The following is an 18,209-nucleotide window of genomic DNA, read 5'->3' as shown; positions in this document are numbered from 1 at the left end:
TGCATGCTGCTTCTGCGTCAGACTGATGCTGGCTGGACAGGATTTACCGCGAGTTTTCAAAATCGCAATAATCAAATACGGTTTTGATGATAATTCAATTTTAAACGATAATACTAACCGTCAGGGCATTTTATCGTGATTTATCGTGAAACCGGTAATCGTTCCATCCCTAGTGTTAAATGGCACTTTATGGAAATGACATTTAAAGATTTTTGTTGATAAAATAGCATATCTACATAATTTGACAACATTACCTCTTGACTGGAAATGATGCACAGCAACATCTCTTACTGATTTTTCTGGGTCTGAGTGAAGGGGACAATAAAAAAAAAGAATTTGAATTTGAAATGCTAGAAAAAGTTTCCAAGACAGATTAATGAAACCTTCTTACAACAAAAAGAGAGAAACTGACATTTTATAATAAAAATTAATTCCTTGGAAATAAAAGTGGCCATAGTAGAAAACACAGAAAATAACTTCTGCTTAAGTGTAATAAATGAATGTCTTGTGTCCTTTGGAACTGCATCGTGCCACGCTGACTGGCGGTCCCCCATCCCCGAAGCCCACAGATCTGATGTGTCTGGAGAGCACTATTGAATTTTACATGGCCTGTAGACCAGCCATAGTTTTTATTACCACAGATCCCACTAAACACAATGACCTTAAACACATCTCGCTGTGCTCTAGTGCTGCATGGCAGTGTTACATAATTCCATTAAACCCACAGCCAGTGGAGGTCTCATTGACGCTCTCCAGACTCCCTCCCTTTCTGTCCACCATCAAATTTGACGGTCAGCAGTCTATTCTCTACCCATTAGCTCTGTCCCTCTGTGTCATTGATATTCACCCTCTCTTCATAACAGATATAGGGCACACACAGTGTCATCCATAGGACAAAGTTAAAAGTCTTACATAAGAGACCATGGGGTTTTATCAACAACAAGCTGGAAAGAGAGGCCATGTGTGGATAATACTATGAGGGAACAACAGAACTATGGACATAAATATTATGGGGAAAATACAGTCAAATGAGCATTGTAGATATTTTAGTGGGTAACTGATAAAACAGCTTGACGTGATATTCTGCATTCCTCTGGTGTTCTGCTTTGACCTATAAAAACAGGAACCTGCATACATGAAAGATGTAATGACAACAAAACGTTACAGTGTGAAAACAGGGTGTAAATCAAGGACAAGGGCTCATCAGGGCCTCATGGCAGGTGCATGAAGGACACATCTGACAATCAAAGTCTTCTTTTATAGCTTAACAGAGAGGCACAAAGGGACAAAAGTTAATGGTGATGAATATATTACAACAGTCATGGACGAAAATGCTGCTTATTTACAAATTTGCTCTTGAAAGTAAATTTTGTCAAGAAGCTGATCTAAATGATTTTCTGTTCACTTCATACCTTAAGGTTACACAGAGATAACCCTGAGGACCATGAAACCCATTGCACACTGGTAGGGTGACCACGCATCCTCTTTTTCAATGTCTGGTTTTTATAGATGCTGAAGCTAATGTAGCTTACATCCAGTCATTGTACATAAATAATCGACCAATTGTGGCATGCGAGAAGGTGGGATCTACAAACAACTGTCAAAACAATGCAAATACATGTACATATAATGTATAAGGACTGTAGAGAGCACATCAGTTGGAAAACAAAGCCTTGTCTTTTTAGGCATTTTAGATTTTGATATTTTTTACATTTTGAATAGAAACGAGTGCTGGACATGTTCTAATATGTTCTGTGATGCGTTTCACAGATGTTTTTATATGAATCAGTGCACTTGAATGCACTTATGCTTGAATTAAATATGCTAATTCTGATCTCAAAAGTTAAAAATCTTCAAAATGTTTCAGAAAACCATTAAAGATATAAGATCTATTGCCATCTACTGGTACACATTTATAATTGCAATAAAAGTCACAGTAAACAAGTCTTTTTTTTTTTATTGTCATTGACAATTGTTTACAAAGAAACAGAAAATAGCAAAAACTATGACAACACAAAATATAAAATATGTGATTTAACATCAAGCTAGATACAATGCTTTTGTTTCTAGACAAATATAAAGAACATTATAATTCCATTTGGAAAAAATAGCCTCTGCCGTATTTAATATTTATAATATTTATAATGAATAAATACTTTACAAACTATTTTGATATGTTTTGTTTTTTGAACCACAAATATGATTACATGCCATCTGATTCAATTGCACATCCAAAATTGTTCAATGAGGTAAAAGAATTTGTTCAGTACATTTACTAAACAAATTATGTGAGAAGAAAACATTAAAAGAACAACCACTTCTAACATTTTAATGCTTCATTTTGAGATCTGTTCCGTTTAAACAATGTTATGTATTTTACCTTAATATCAGAGCACAAAAGAGTATTTTGTACTTAGCACAACTGCCAATCATGTAGACCTATCATACTTAACACAGTCACCTGGTTCAAGTGTGGCTTTTTAGTGCCTAAGACGTTAGAAGTAGATTTTAGGGTTACATTCACTCCAGCCTGACTCTGCCTATCATGACTGTACAGCAATATATTCACCAATATACTGTCAAGACATGACCTTCCTTCTGCAGGTGATCCTCATATGACCAATGGGAATGTCCTAGAAGTGCATGCTGTATTCCTGACTAGGCTTGTGTGTAGCGGATGATCTCACTCAAGTCATAGCCGGTCACTGCAAAGGCGTAGCCGTCCCCATCACAGAACTTGGCTCCACAGATCTGTGTATCAGTCACACACTCATTGTACATGTGCTCAATCTAGAAAGGGCAGAGAAAAATGTGGGAGTATATTTCAAATCAGCTGAACACACAAAATGCTTTGCAACGAATGTTCATTTAATGAAACTACTAATGCAGTTTTAGTGCATGTACTCCACCAATCAAAAGTTCAGGGTTGGTAAGATTTTTTAAATGTTTTTGAAAGTCTTATATGCTCACCAACAGTAATATTGTAAAATATTATTACAATTTTTTTAAATTTGAATTGTTAATAAATTTGTGTTATGGCAAAGTTGAAATTTTCACCATTACTCCAGTCTTCAGAGTCACATGATCTTGCAGAAATCATTCTAATATGCTGATTTGCTGCTCAAGAAACATTTAATATTATTATGAGTGTTGAAAATAATATTGCTGCTTAATACTTTTGTAGAAACAGATACTTTTTTCAGGATTCTTTGAACAAAGTTAAAAATAACTAATAAATAGCATTTACTTGAATTAGAGATAGCATTAACTTTATAAATGTGTTTGCTGTCACTTTTGATCAATTTAATGTATCTTGCTGAGTAATATAATTAAATTCTTTCATAAAAATCTGACTGACCACAAACTTTTGAACGGTAGTGTACTGTATTTGTCTGTGAGTGGTTTTACCTCTACACTGTTAGTCTCTGGAGTCAAGCTCAGATGCCATACTCTAACCCAGGAGTCTTCTGCTGCAGAGATCAGCTTTTTCATTGAACAAAGGAAAACACTATCAGTATAAGAGAGTTTACCATTATAAATAAATAAACCATAATAAAATAATAACATTTATAATAAAATACATCTGAATACAACAAGTTCTTGATTAAGACTATTTGTGTTCTTAATTACTACTTAAAATGTACATATGTATAGTTGCATACAATAACTGTGCGACATACAGACTGTATACATAATTATTCTCTCACCAGTCCAGTGAATGGGGCGATGTCCAGTGAGTAGATCCAGCGTGCATGGGCATTGACTTCTGCATGCAGTATACCTGTGACCCCCTCATACAGACGGATCTGTCCCGTCCCATAGCCAGCAATGACTGTGCCCTTCCAGAGTTTTACTGAAGAACAACTTGTGCTGAGAGATACGTATATACATATTATATTAATGATGTACTGGCATAAGTATAGTGGGCCTATTTCATGAAACACAAGCAGATGAGTACATGCACATGAGTTTTTGTGTAAATTGTTTGTAAATCAGTCCGACGTGAATTTTCAGATTAATAAAAAGGTTTAAGAAAACTTATGACACTGCATTTTGATAAAACTTACCATAATAATATATAATCACTAAATTAAATAATTTAATCACTAAATCAATAAATGAGTTATTTAAGGTGTAAAATACATTTCACTGCTAAACAAAAATGAGACATAGTCTGTTTTTTATTTTATCATAAAACACTATTATTTTGAGCACCAGCATTAGTCTGCGAGCTTAACACATTAATTATAGAATTTTTTTTAGGAATATGGCCATTTACTATTTTGCATTCATGTAATATATTGGAGCCAAACCTGAGAAGGGAGTCTGTGGCGAGGGGGGCGTGGTTTAGCGGGGTTTGCAGTGGGAGGGAGCGGTCGGAGACGAGCGGTGAGTAAGTAGGTCAAGTGCAGAATGACATTCACCTGCTTCTACTTACAGTGATTGGCGTGGGGAGACCGTAAAAGGCCACGGCAGATCAGAAGTGGCAGAGAGAGACCGACTGAGGACTCGTGGCCCAAGTGAACAAGATTACAGCCAACGTGCCCTGAGTTTATGTTATTTGATGCGTGTGATCACGCCTATGCTTATAGTTTTGGGAGACTTAAATAAAATTCCACCCAAAACCCACCTGCCGCAAATGGCTACTGGCTGGCGGAGGCGACGTCGAGCAAATACTCGATCGTGTGGTACTGGAGCAGTTCATCGGCCGTCTCCCAAGGAAGACGGGCAGAGTGGGTCCAGTGCCACTGCCCGGCGTCACTAGACCTGGCCAGTTGGCGGAGGACCAGATGGTGGCGTGCCCAGGAGTCGACGAAACTCTGCCAGCTGTCTCTCTCTCTCTCTCTTCCCCTAATCTCTCTGTTCTCTCTCGACCTGTCCCTTTTCCCAGGTCCCGTCCGGGTCTTCTCCCCCGAGTTCCACCCCGGGGATGGGGTGGGCCGAGTCTGGAGACTTCCGCTGGCCCGAGAGTGCCGCCCAGGGGGGCGGCGGGGCTGACCAGCGCAGGCGCCGTTGCAATGCAGTTCTCTCCGCTCTCCCCACGCCAGTCCCTTGACCCACTTCCTGCCACTAGGGCGGCGAGGAAGCCTGGGCCGGCCTGTTGGCGTTGCGGGAACCCAGGGCATTTTATTGATCGGTGCCCAGTGATGGAGGTGGGGGCACTGATCCGGGTCCCGGACGACCCACAGGCTGCCCCCGATCAAGCTGGCCTGTACCAAATACCTGTGAGTATTAAGGGGGGTACCTATCTGGCTTTGGTGGATTCGGGTTGTAACCAGACCTCGATCCACCAAAGTCTGATTCAGCTCGGGGCATGGGATAAAAGCTGCGTGGTTCCAGTACGGTGTGTGCACGGGGATGTGGTAAAGTATCCTGTAATGCCCGCGGTTATTCAATTTCGGGGGGAAAAGCATAGTGTGGAGGTTGCAGTTAACCCGCACCTCCAACATCCGCTGATTTTGGGGACAAATTGGCCAGCGTTTCGTCAATTAATGGAGTATTTATATGCGGATGTCTCTTGTGGAGAAAGAAAGCTGGGGAGCGCGGCGGACGCGCAGGTGGGAGTGGCTGAACTGGGACCGCGGGATACTGAACCAGGGGAACGGCGCGCGGAGGAGGGGCTAACCCTCGCTGAGCGTGATGATTTTCCCCTGGAGCAGTCCCAGGATGACACACTAAAACGTGCATTTGAACAGGTCCAATCCATCGACGGTCAGCGTCTCCAACCGGCTCGTCCGCTGTCCTATCCCTATTTTGCTATTTTAAAGGAACGGTTGTATCGAGTGACACAAGACACTCAGACAAAGCGGGATACAACCCAACTATTAGTACCTAAAAGCCGTCGGGAAATGCTATTCCAGGCGGCTCATTCTAATCCAATGGCGGGACATTTGGGACAGGCAGCGACACTAAACCGTCTCATGACCCGATTCTTTTGGCCGGGCATTCACGAGAATGTGCGCAGGTGGTGCGCGGCTTGTCGTGAATGTCAGCTGGTAAATCCACCGGCCTCCCCAAAAGCGCCTTTGCGCCCTCTCCCTCTTATGCAGGTCCCCTTCGAAAGAATTGGTATGGACCTCATCAGGCAATTAGAACGGTCGGCACGCGGGCATCGGTTTGCATTAGTGCTGGTGGACTATGCAACCTGATACCCGGAGGCAGTAGCGCTTCGCAACATTTCAGCGAAAAGTGTAGCGGACGCACTGTTTCGATTAATCTCCCGAGTGGGAATCCCAAAAGAGATTCTCACTGACCAAGGTTAACATTAAAAACCATGATTCGGAAGTTCGTTCACGAGGACGCTAGAAATTGGGATAAGTGGCTGGAGCCCCTCTTATTCGCTGTGCGGGAGGTCCCGCAAGCCTCCACTGGGTTTTCCCCCTTCGAGCTTCTCTATGGACGGCAGCCCCGCGGGGTGCTGGATGTCCTGAGGGAAACTTGGGAGGACGGACCTTCAGAAAGCCGAAATGAAATTCAATACGTGCTGGACCTGAGAACAAAACTCCACACTTTGGGGCGGCTGTCAATGGAGAATTTGTTTCAGGCCCAGGATAAGCAAAGCCGGCTATATAAACAGGGGAGCCAGACTACGGAAATTTGCACCGGGAGAAAAAGTTCTTGTATTACTTCCCACGTCTAGCTCTAAATTACTCGCCAAGTGGCAAGGGCCCTTCGAGGTCACACGGCGAATTGGAGATCTTGATTATGAGGTAATTCGTACAGACAGGGGCAGAGCGCATCAGATCTACCACCTCAACCTCCTCAAAAAGTGGAGCGAGGCGGAATCAGTGATGTTAGCGACGGCAGTGAGTGCGGAGGATGATCTCGGGCCAGAGGCGAACATCAAACATCAATCCCTGGCTCTGGCCCCTGGAGGAGATCACCTCTCGCCCTCGCAGCTCACTGATGTAGCTAAGCTACAGGCCGCTTTTGCGGATGTGTTTTCGCCCCTGCCTGGCCGAACCTACCTCATACAGCACCATATTGAGACTGAGCCGGGAGTGGCGGTTCGCAGCCGGCCATATCGGTTACCTGAACACAAAAAAAAGGTCGTTCAGACAGAATTAGAGGCAATGCTAGAGATGGGAGTAATAGAGGAGTCCCACAGCGATTGGGCGAGCCCGATAGTTTTAGTACCTAAAACAGACGGCTCCGTGCGATTCTGTGTGGATTATCGCAAGGTGAATGCTGTGTCGAAATTCGACGCATATCCCATGCCGCGGGTTGACGAATTACTTGATCGGCTGGGTACAGCTCGATTTTATTCGACACTGGACTTGACGAAAGGATATTGGCAGATCCCCTTATCACCATTATCCAAAGAAAAAACAGCCTTCACAACGCCGTTTGGATTACACCAGTTTGTCACACTTCCTTTTGGGCTGTTCGGGGCACCGGCCACGTTTCAGCGCCTCATGGACTAAATCTTACGGCCGCATGCTGCGTATGCCGCTGCCTATCTTGATGACATTATCATCTATAGTAATGACTGGCAGCGGCATATGGAGCACTTGTGTGCCGTACTGGGGGCACTGAGGAGGGCCGGGCTGACGGCCAACCCAAAGAAGTGTGAGATTGGGCGTGTGGAGGTCCGGTATCTGGGCTTCCACTTGGGCCACGGGCAGGTGCGTCCCCAAATTAATAAGACTGCAGCAGTTGCAACTTGCCCGAGACCCAAGACCAAAAAGGAGGTGAGGCAGTTCCTGGGGCTGGCGGGATATTATAGAAGGTTTGTACCTAATTATTCGGACCTCACCAGCCCGCTGACTGACCTCACTAAAAAGGAAGCGCCAGATCCGGTCCAGTGGACGGAGTTGTGCCAGCGGGCTTTCACCCAGGTAAAGGCTGCCCTGTGTGGCGGACTGCTGTTACACTCTCCTGACTTCTCTCTCCTTTTCTTGTTGCAGACGGACGCCTCGGACAGAGGGCTGGGAGCCGTGCTGGCCCAGGAGATAGGGGGTGAGGAGCGGCCGGTGCTGTACATCAGTCGCAAGCTCTCTAAGAGGGAGACGATGTACAGCACCATTGAAAAGGAATGTTGCCAACGTGCCCTGAGTTTATGTTATTTGATGCGTGTGATCACGCCTATGCTTATAGTTTTGGGAGACTTAAATAAAATTCCACGAGCCTCAGTCACGCCGACTCCGACTTCTTCCTTTCCCCTAAACGAACTTTGTTACAGAGTCCAATTGATCCTACAGGATTCTGTACACATAAATCACATTGTAATTTATAGGCAGGGATTTTACTAATAATCAATGAGTGTGTAGATTAACCTCAATTCTGAGGTTTAAAAACTGTACGTGAAAACAGGGGAAATTTTTCAGGAAGGTCCACCTTATGTACAAATTTTTCAGAATATACTAATATATTTGCGAATGTTTCATGAATGAAACCCATTGTCTCTTGTATAGTGAGTGTTAATTTCCAACATACTCAAAACCAGGGATCTTGTTGAGCAGTTGAAAATCTTCTCCTGATTTCCACACACAGAGGAGGCCAGAGTCATCAGCACTAACTAAATCAGCAATGCACTCCTAAAAAAAGAAATCATTTTAATAATAAAACACTTGAGCCACCAGTAACTTAAACCAACTGAAGAAAACATGAAAAAAAAAAAAAAACTATAAATAGCATTTGCCCTACGGTTTACAAACATAACACTTATATGAAAGTTATTGTAAGTTAATACCAGATTGCCTGAGCACTCAGAGGCCATGTCTGTGATTGCCTCTTTATGTTCCTCCAAAACCTCAGACAGGGTGATGTTACTGCCTTTACTGGGAACGTCAAACACCAGCACTGAGCCAGATGAGACCCCTGAAGGAAGTGTGAGGAACTGAAAAGGGCACTTTTAGGGCACATACTAAGCTAATATGTAAATGGTTTAGAACGGTACCCTGTATAGCCACTGCTGACTGATGAAGCCACTCACCTACACAAATATATTTTTCCCGCACCGCTGCAATTCCTCGGGCAAACACTGCTTTCGCTGGAAAATTTTAACAGACAATGTCAGACAGGTACACAGTACTAACAACCTAATTCCCCACAGTTAAAGGATGTGAAAATGAAAAAAAAAAGAACACATTTACTGTATTTATAGAGACACAGAAGTGTGCACTGACCAGTAGGGGTCTCTGGCGTGTCCAGTGCATGCCAATAGACCATAATTGATCCATCTGATTCATACATCTGATGAATAAACACAGTTCAAGTCATGTTTACTGGGCAAATAAACAATTTTAATAGCCTGGCATAACAATTGACCCACCTGGATCCCCTTCTGAGAGGTGAGAACAAGAAGATCTCTTGAGGGCAGGACACACCAGGCTGCCTGTCAGACAAAAAAAGTGTCAGATTAGAAATTAAGTGCCAGCAGTTAAGACACTTGTAGGCAAAACTGCTCTAAACCAGTATAATCATCAGCCTTTATTAGGACTCAAATGGTACTTTAGTCTGACTTACCTGCATGATAACTGAGGAGCTGGTGGCCACGTTGCCCTCTTTAGACTGCAGCTGTCGGTGGGAATAGTTCAGCCCGTCCCAGGAGGCGCTGACCATGTTCACCACGTTGGCGTGGACCACCGTGAAATAGGTGAGACATCGCGGCGCGATGCGCAGGACGCTCAGGTTGTTGTAGAGCGCCGACGCGCTGCTCTTTATCTGAATGCTTTTATCTTTGTGGTACATTTTCGCCATTTTTTGGAAGAGCGCCGCTTGTTTACTTTAAACTAGAGATGTCGTTTCTGAAAGACAAGGCAGGACATGGAAATCAGTTGTGAAGAGTTTCCTGAGACCGTGAATTCGAGGCTGTTCAAACTAACAGTTGCGTTGCACTGCACTAAATCGGATTGTAGCAGCATGTCCAGATGGATGGTCTCTCGACAGCAAGATGTGAAATATGAAATAGGCTACTGCTTCTTTTACAATAACAACACTGACATTTAATTAACCTCAAAAATAATTATATACCATGTAATTGGGAATGATTCATACATATAACGTTGCATAAATCTAAGCAGCTACCAACCCTGAATGAAAGCAGCTGATGGGTTCTCCTATTAATCCTCTTCGTTTCAGAGCAAATACTGAACTAAATGGCTCCAAATATGAAAATGACATACGCCGTTTCTGTTATTAGACAAAAGAACGGCAGACAAGAGGTATTATGGATATACGAATTGTATTTAAGCAAGCTTTTACCATCTCGCGTCTCTTGCAGCCATAGTGACGGAGCAGACGTGTGTAGAACGTCACAGTTATCTGCGGTGCACGGAGTGACGCAAAGTTCTGAGCGTCTGAAACGTTTTAAAAACTTTCGCATCTACAGCGGGCTATACTGTATTCCATGTATTTATTTTTTTTTAATGAATTTTCTAATTTGTTTGTTTCTTTCTTTATGCATGTTTGTATGTATGTATGTTCTAAGGCTATATCACTGTTCGTGTGCGTTTTCATAACCTTCTTTGTGACGATGGACACTCTAGTTGAGCTCCATGATCATATGTGGAGATAGGAGAAATCTACAGAAGGAAAACATCACTGCAACACTCCACCGATCTGTGCTTTATGCCGGTGTGGCAAGACTCAATCCTCTCCTCAGTGAAGACACATGAAAACACACTTAGAATTTGCAAAAAGCACCTAAAGGACCCTCAGACTGTGAGAAACAAGATTCTCTGGTCTAATGAACCTCAATTCCAAGCATCATGTTTGAAGGAAACCAGCTCTGCTCATCACCTGCAGAGTAGCATCCCAAAAGTAAAGTGTGCTGGTAGCAGCCTCATGCTGTGGGGCTGTTTTTCAGCGGCAGGGACTGAGGGACTCGTCAGAGTAGAAGAAAAGCTCAATGCACCAAAATATTGAGATAGCCTTAATGAAAACCCAGTCCAGAGCATTCAGAACCTCAGACTGGGCAGAAGGTTCACCTTCCAACAGGACAATGACCCTAAGCACACAGCAAGAGTGGCTTGTAGACAACTCTATAAATGTCCTTGAGTGGCCCAGCCACAGCCCGGCTTGAACACAATCAAACATTTTTGGAGAAATCTGAAAATGTCTGTCGACCCCCATCCAACCTGACAGAGCTTGAGAGGTGAAGAGGTGAGGAGAAGAAAGGCAGATAATTGCCAAATGCTGATGTGCAAAGCCTGCCGCATCATACCCAAAAAGACTTGAGACTGTAAAGGTGCTTCAGCGAAATATTTAAAGGTATGAATACTTATGCAATGTACTTACTTCAGTTTTTAAAAAAAAAAAATTTTACAGAGTTGTGACAATTCTGTTTTTGCTTTGTCATTATGGTGTATAGAGTGTAGATTGATGTGGAAAAAAGTTATAAAATAAAATTTAAAGCAGTTTAACTTAAGGCAGCAACAAAACAAAACGTGAAAAAAATGAAAGGGTATGAATACTTTTGCAAGGCACTGTATATATATATATACTTTTTCAATACAATTCAAATAATTTTAGTTGACATGACAAATTTAATAGGTAGACAAGAGTTTGCTGAAGGATGCATGGATTGAAGACTGGACTGACATGGGGTCGCCATGCCACTGTGCTGTTTTCAAAATCATCCGATTTGATGTCAAGGAGACCTGCCAGGCAAGAATACAAAAAATTGTGACATTTGAAAAAAATGGGTGAAAGGACCCATTAATATACAATCCTGATCCAGTTCAGAGGTTGTTGCCCCTTCAAACAATTCATGCAAAGTAACCCTGTCAAATATTAAAGTCTGGGCAGCCTGTGATGCCAGTACAAGCTGTGCCTGAAATATGTAGGTCTTCACAAGCAAAAATTGCTAGGGCACAGCCTGAAAAATCAGGACAGACACACTGTACTCCAAATGACAGCTTGTCTCCAGAGACACACAATAACTTGCAACACTTTCTTCAAATGGAATGCCCTTGGCACAAGGCTTCTTCAGAGAAAATTGACCACGGTTGGAACTGTGTGTAGGAATAAGCCAAAGCTCCTATCTTTAGACAAGACACCTTGCTGGCCCATGACACTGTTTTTCAATATGCTGGATGTTTACATGTACAATTCCTTTGTGCTGTGGAAGGAAATAAATCTTTCTTGGATTCAAGCAAAGAGCTACCAAGGAAGTTTTTCTGAATGAGCTAGAGAGCACTGGTTACCCCTCATCCTGATGTGAAGGGCACAGTTATGGCCTTCTGATGGCGAGGAAACAGGTCATCGTCTTCTCAACAACTAGGGATTCATTACAAAATCTACAGCGATTTAGTGGTTGAAACCATGTCATTACATTTTGACTACATCAATTTGCTGTCAAAATCCTTGTGAAATGGTATAAACTAGGTCTATGGTAATCACAAAGACCTGATGCCAAGTAGGACTTAATGCAGATGCAGGCTTTCAAATAGCCTAAACAAAATCACATATTATTTATTTACCAGTTAATCATGAAATAAAAACAAGATTCTAGCATCCTCATTTTACTTTTTGCAGCACAATGGCAAACAAGAAGCTGCCTGTAACCCTCCTACATCATACAGATATCAAAATCTCTTTTGATATCTAGTTGTGAAAGACCTAATTGTTAGCATTCTGTGGGAGGTACAAAGTTTCCTCCTTCTGAAAGACCAGAGCACAATTTTATTTAGTCCTCTCTCTGAAAAGCAAAATACAAATATAAATTCTGAAATTTCCTTGAATAAAAACTAATTATTAAAAAGGCATAAAAGCAGTAAAACAAGCATGCAACAAAAAACAATTAATGAAAAAAGCGAAAAGGAAAGGTTAACATTTAACAATATACAGTATTGTCAACCTCACACGATAACCACATTGTAAACTGTTTACCACAATGTATATGTGTGCATTTGTAGACAGCAATGGAAAATGAATGACTTTGTGCACAAGAGGCCTGTCAGAGAGTTCAAAGATGTATATAGGCTAGTGAAAGTATTAGTGAGCATGGGCCCCATTGTGTAAAGAGATGGGCATCAGAGGGAGGGAGGCAGAGGGCAGGATGGAGTCCAGGCCATCTTTTGTTGACCATGTAAAGAACAAAGGCCTTAACATCTGAAATAGTATAAACTGTTAATTCAGATTCTGTAAAAAAACAAAAAAGAAAGAAAGAAAGAAAACAAATCATTTGCAGGATATGTACAGCATACAGTAAATAGCATTACTGATTAGTAGTAGGTCTACTTGTTGCACAATTCTTACAGTATGATTTAAAGTTCAGTTCTAGAGAAATGTCCTCACTTTGATGTGATATTTTCATACATCATATCTTTTGACTGAAACTGTATGGCAGTTGTCTTGGACTTATACTGAGATCTATCTGTGCAGAAGTGACTTTTCAGTTATCAGTGCCAGTGTAAAAATGCTCTACTAATAAATGTATTCAGTAACAATATAATAGTGGTACAAAGACAAATCATCTTCAGAAAAGTGGCATTTTACAGTGACTATCCATACTGTTTAACGTACAGTTGGTAGTCTAGAAAAGTAGCATTTTGTAGCATTATTTTACAGTTTCGGCACCATAGAAACACAAATATGTGGAAACATGCTGTAAGTCTTTTCGTTCGCGCTCCCATTCATATGGCCTGACTCAGTAAACACCAACTTAGAAACAACATAGCAACGAGAACAGAAGCTCTGTCATCTCAGCTTGAATGGAATGCCATTCAAATAGTTGAACCACATAAAATGATCTTCCTCTTTGTACATCTGTAGATTACATTTAAGATTTCTTTCCCATTAATGTTTATGCTGAAAATAAACGTCTTTTACATTAATATATGTGATGTGCACAATAGTTGGTTGTTGTTTTGTTTTCCTTAGCTAACTTAAAATGTAATGCCTTTCCCCAAACATAGCAGAACACTTAATTGTCTTTCATAGTCTCTTGTTAATTAGTATTCTGCACTCACTCTTTGAACACTTTTGCGCTTCATGCGCCATAAATCTAGAGTCTTCTCTCAAGTGAAAATCTGGTTGTGCTACAGTGTCCACTATCGGTTGGATCAACATTGTCGCTCTTCACTCTGTGCCTTGCTTTAGGGGAAGAAATAATACTTTATTCGCTATATCTTTATCAGAACAGATCATAACTGTAATCTGTAAGTCAACCATTTTAGATTTAGTGTTGTTATTGCGCCACAATACTCGCAGTGATGGATGTCATTTGGAGAGGATACTGCACTTTTGTTCTCACAACACTTGTTTTTCAAGGTAAATAACATGTAATATCAGTAGCTAATATATTAAATAACAACAAATATATATATTTTTGCATGTTTAAACTCCTAGAACTAATTGTATTTGTCGATAAACAATGTCATGAATTAGCTTACTATTTGTCAGTACACAGGCTAGTCGCTAACTTGGCTGTATTACAGGAATTCTTAATTTAAGGTTTTAAAAAGTTCTGTTTCATAAGTAAAGTTATGATGGTTAGTAAACAGATAGGATAAGATTATGAGTTATGATGTTTCTACAATACAGGTCGCAGTTTAAAACAAAGTATAGCTCCACGAATGTATTTTTTAAATTCATAGATATTTAATAATGTTATTGCTACAGTGTTTAAATTTAAGGATATGGTCTTCTAACTTGATCAAGGCTGTTGTGTTTTAAGCTTCTATCTGTGAAGTTATTTGTATAGTGCGGTTTGCAGCAGATGTACTGTATGTGAGGATTTTGATGTATGATTTGTGTGTGTGTGTGTGTGTGTATGTACCTATAATGTGTTTTGCCTAGTATTAAGTAATCTCTCCTTTTCCTTGTAGAAGTTACAGGATTCCTGATCAGGAATGAAGAGCTGAGAAAGTGTGTACAGGTAAATGAAGGTCAGGTCAGCAGCAGGTTAACCCTGCAAGAGTGCAGAGCTGATTCGGCTCTGCAAGAGTGGCACTGGAATCCTGAGACACGCTCCCTCAGCAACCCACAGACAGGAGGGTGTTTAACTGCACCTCAGATCCAGGAGCATGAGAGTGTTTGGCTGCAAACTTGCAGCTCTGAGGAGGAAGATCGTGAGGGCCAGACCTGGAGCTGCTCTAAAAAGGGTCTCCTGACGTTACACGGCAAGGGTCTGCACCTGAGCATACGTCACGATTCCTCCAAGGTCTTCCTTTCCAAAGATCGTGGGAAAGGCAGCAAGTGGAGGACGCTGGCAAATCAAACGGTATGCGAGGAGACAGACAGCACACATCACGGCCAGAATGTGTTACAAGATTCTCAGCAGACACTTTCGACTGGACCCCGAATCCTCACACAAATTCGATATTGGCATTGTAAGAGAAGTAGATTAGAAGTTCTTCATTAATGATGGGTCTGGGTTTCATGTATTCTGCCATCCCATCATTCTGATTAATGACATCTCATCTACTTCTTCAGTTAAAACTCAAGACTGCTGAGTGCCTGCTATCATTTCTGTTATACCAGACCATATCATCTTCTGTCATGTGTGTGTTTTTTTTTTTTTTACTTGCTCATCTGGTCATATTCATTTGTACCAGGGTTCCCACAGTACTGTAAAACTTGGAAATATCAAAACAGTCATGGAAGCATAAAATTTTTTTTTTTTGGTTTGAAGACTCAGGAAGCCTCAAGCTGACACAAATAAGTTATTATTAATTATTAATTTTATTAATTATAAATTAATTATTTATTATTGTGGTACCTGACATACAAAATGCAAATCCATCCCAGCAATCTCTGTAAAATTTTAAAATACTTATGCAGGACTTCAAAATTCATTGGTCAAAATGGGTGGGAACCCTGTGTAATATGTCTATTCTGCTTCTAATAATTTCTATGATATATTGCATGATTGTATCTTTATAATCTCTTTATTTTATTTTATTTTTTACATAAGCTGGGAATAATGACCAGACCTCCATATTAAAGTCCACTGAAGCAACACAGACATCAGATGCATCGGCTGAACCTCAAAGTAGCATGGAGCCTGATGGACCTTCTGTTAATGTGTTTACAACAGACTATGGTAAATGTGGAAAGAGCTAATCCGTTTCTGAAAAAATACAATTTGTTTTATCTGTTAAATCAGTCAGGAAATATGGTATAAACAAGCAAATGTTTAAAACACACTGATCCTTAAATAGTTCATCTGACTTATGTCCACATGAGGGCAACAGAGGAGAGGAAACCTAAACACGGTGCCATATCTTTGGTGATTAGCCAAAGAAACTGATACGTTCAATAATGAATAATGACAGAAAATGCGTTTAAAAAAAATTGTAATACACAAAATAAGAATATTAGTTTGTGATATTCTACTGTGTTTAATAACAGGAACAGGCTGGAAAATGACAATGTTGCTTCTAAGCAGCTTGGCCCTGTTACTTGGGCTTGTGATCCTTACTCTTAACATCTACCAGAACAGGTAAGATATTTCTCATTTTTGGTAAATAAACTTTCAAGGCCTTCTCAATGCAAGACTTTAATTTTATGCATGTAAATACAGACGGAATGTATTTTTCTTTGAAATGAAACTGATCTATGAATATGCTCATTGAGATTTCATAACAAGGAATGACTCCGCAACATGGTTTTCCCCCTTTAAGAGTCACTGATCTATTTTCTGTCTTCATGCACAGGAGGAAGAAGACTGTGGTGGTGCTGAAATCCTACACTCCGACAGGAGAGGCCAGTCTGCCAGGGTCCCCGGTGCCTAGTGAGAGAGCCCCTCTAACCCGACACCCTATGAAAACTGCTCAGTCTCCCTCCATCCAGCGAGGCGAGATCCTTGTTGAATGGAAAGATGGAACAGTCACCCCACTGTTTGAAACATATCTGACTGACTAAGTGGTGTCTTATAGAAGAAGTTGCTTTGAGTAACTTGCGTATTGTTCCCAAGCAAACTGACAGACCTGCATTGGTGGCTAATTAATTGTGATTGAGCAATAATTTTTCAAAATAGGGAAGGGAATCCAGGGAATCACTGCCAATTCCGTGATTATTGCCAATTTCCATGTATTTATTTGATATGCAGCTGTGGGATAAAGTTATTGCAAGAAAATAAAGATACAGTCTCACAGTCATTATCACAACTTTAGTAACAGTATATTGATCAGGACTCAGAAGTCTCTGTCTTCTTGCTTAAAATCATTTAAAATCAAATCAATATTTCATATGCGTTTATTCAGTTATTTTGCTATAATGACTGTCTGACTGTACATTATCCCTAACATATCTAACATCTTAAAAAAATCACAGACATCTGTTAGGTTTACAGAATGCCATCCCTCTGTTGAATTTTGAAAAACTGAGGTTGGGTTCTGATCAAAGACAATATTCTGTACCTTGCCAAAAAGACATAAGGTAACGTCAGGTCAAATACAGATCAAACTTAACAAAAGATATACTATATAATTAACAATTAATGCTTATGTAAGCTGCATTCTGTGTATGTGCATGTAAAATAGAGAATTAGGTATGTTCTTTAATGGAAAACAATAATACATTCAAAATTTGCCTCTAAAACTGATTTAGGATTGAAGAAAGCCTGAAAGCTTTTAAAACAAGTGTTGTGTTTAACAGTAGATTATTCTTGAATTGCATAAACCTATACATCTGCAATTGTTTTTATATCCTGCAGACAGTTGTCTTGTTAGTGTGATTAGGAACTAGTTTAAAATATATGAAAACCATTTCTATAAAAAATAACATTATTAAATATCACATGTGATATAGTAATATTTAATGTTTAAATAAAGTACTGTTGACATACACGCTTTGCTGCAACTTGCAAAGGGATGGAGGGGCACCTCCTTAACTCTTTTGCCAGATTTATAATCATCAAGCTAACTTTACCTGTTTCTTTTGACATACTGCTTTGTAATGCTCTTCAGCAGAGGAAGAGATGAAAAACATGTCTGTGCAAGTGTGTTGTTAGGGTGTAAATCAGGCATATTTTGAGTGGGAGAGAGGAGTAAATGTGAGGTTGACATGCAAGCATTGAAATCAAAGCCAGAAACACAATATGGTATTGCAGTTCTCACTTCTTCACAAACACACACACATAAGTTCATAATGACAAACTAAACTGTAAATATTTGATTAAACATTCTATACAGTATATACAACTTTGAATTTGAAGCATATCATATAAATTATATACCATATGTACAAATAAATGCCTTTTGAAGGATCTGAGGCCATTGTAGCACAATAACAGATACCTGACAGAGATACGAGGAGTG

The 18,209-nt window shown here is 40.6% G+C and overlaps 2 protein-coding genes across 3 annotated transcripts; one reads left to right on the top strand and one right to left on the bottom strand.

Moving 5' to 3' along the window:
• Positions 1-474: 474 nt before the first annotated feature.
• On the bottom strand, positions 475-10,264 carry LOC107746838 (WD repeat-containing protein 54-like). Of its 2 annotated transcripts, none has more exons than XM_016561161.1 (10): positions 10,034-10,264; positions 9,469-9,749; positions 9,275-9,337; positions 9,129-9,195; positions 8,936-8,992; positions 8,693-8,820; positions 8,437-8,537; positions 3,708-3,870; positions 3,409-3,483; positions 475-2,790 (listed from the first exon to the last, which is right to left on the bottom strand). In XM_016561161.1, the coding sequence occupies exons 2-10, from the start codon at positions 9,700-9,702 to the stop codon at positions 2,659-2,661; spliced, it is 1,020 nt and encodes a 339-aa protein (XP_016416647.1). In that variant the 5' UTR covers positions 9,703-9,749; positions 10,034-10,264; the 3' UTR covers positions 475-2,658. The 2 variants fall into 2 exon arrangements, with proteins under 2 accessions (XP_016416647.1, XP_016416648.1); XM_016561162.1 differs by having other exon boundaries at positions 10,207-10,255.
• A 3,834-nt stretch (positions 10,265-14,098) lies between these two features.
• On the top strand, positions 14,099-17,118 carry LOC107746839 (uncharacterized). Its single transcript, XM_016561163.1, has 5 exons — positions 14,099-14,217; positions 14,775-15,278; positions 15,863-15,991; positions 16,300-16,390; positions 16,605-17,118. Exons 1-5 carry the CDS (start codon positions 14,160-14,162, stop codon positions 16,810-16,812), a joined length of 990 nt encoding a protein of 329 aa, XP_016416649.1. The 5' UTR covers positions 14,099-14,159; the 3' UTR covers positions 16,813-17,118.
• Positions 17,119-18,209: the final 1,091 nt, after the last annotated feature.

This window comes from Sinocyclocheilus rhinocerous, unplaced genomic scaffold, assembly GCF_001515625.1.
Source record: "Sinocyclocheilus rhinocerous isolate Xijiao unplaced genomic scaffold, SAMN03320098_v1.1 scaffold468, whole genome shotgun sequence".
NCBI classification, from domain to species: Eukaryota; Metazoa; Chordata; class Actinopteri; order Cypriniformes; family Cyprinidae; genus Sinocyclocheilus; species Sinocyclocheilus rhinocerous.
Note: the sequence above shows the minus strand (reverse complement) of the source record. Positions and strands in the feature narration are given on the sequence as shown.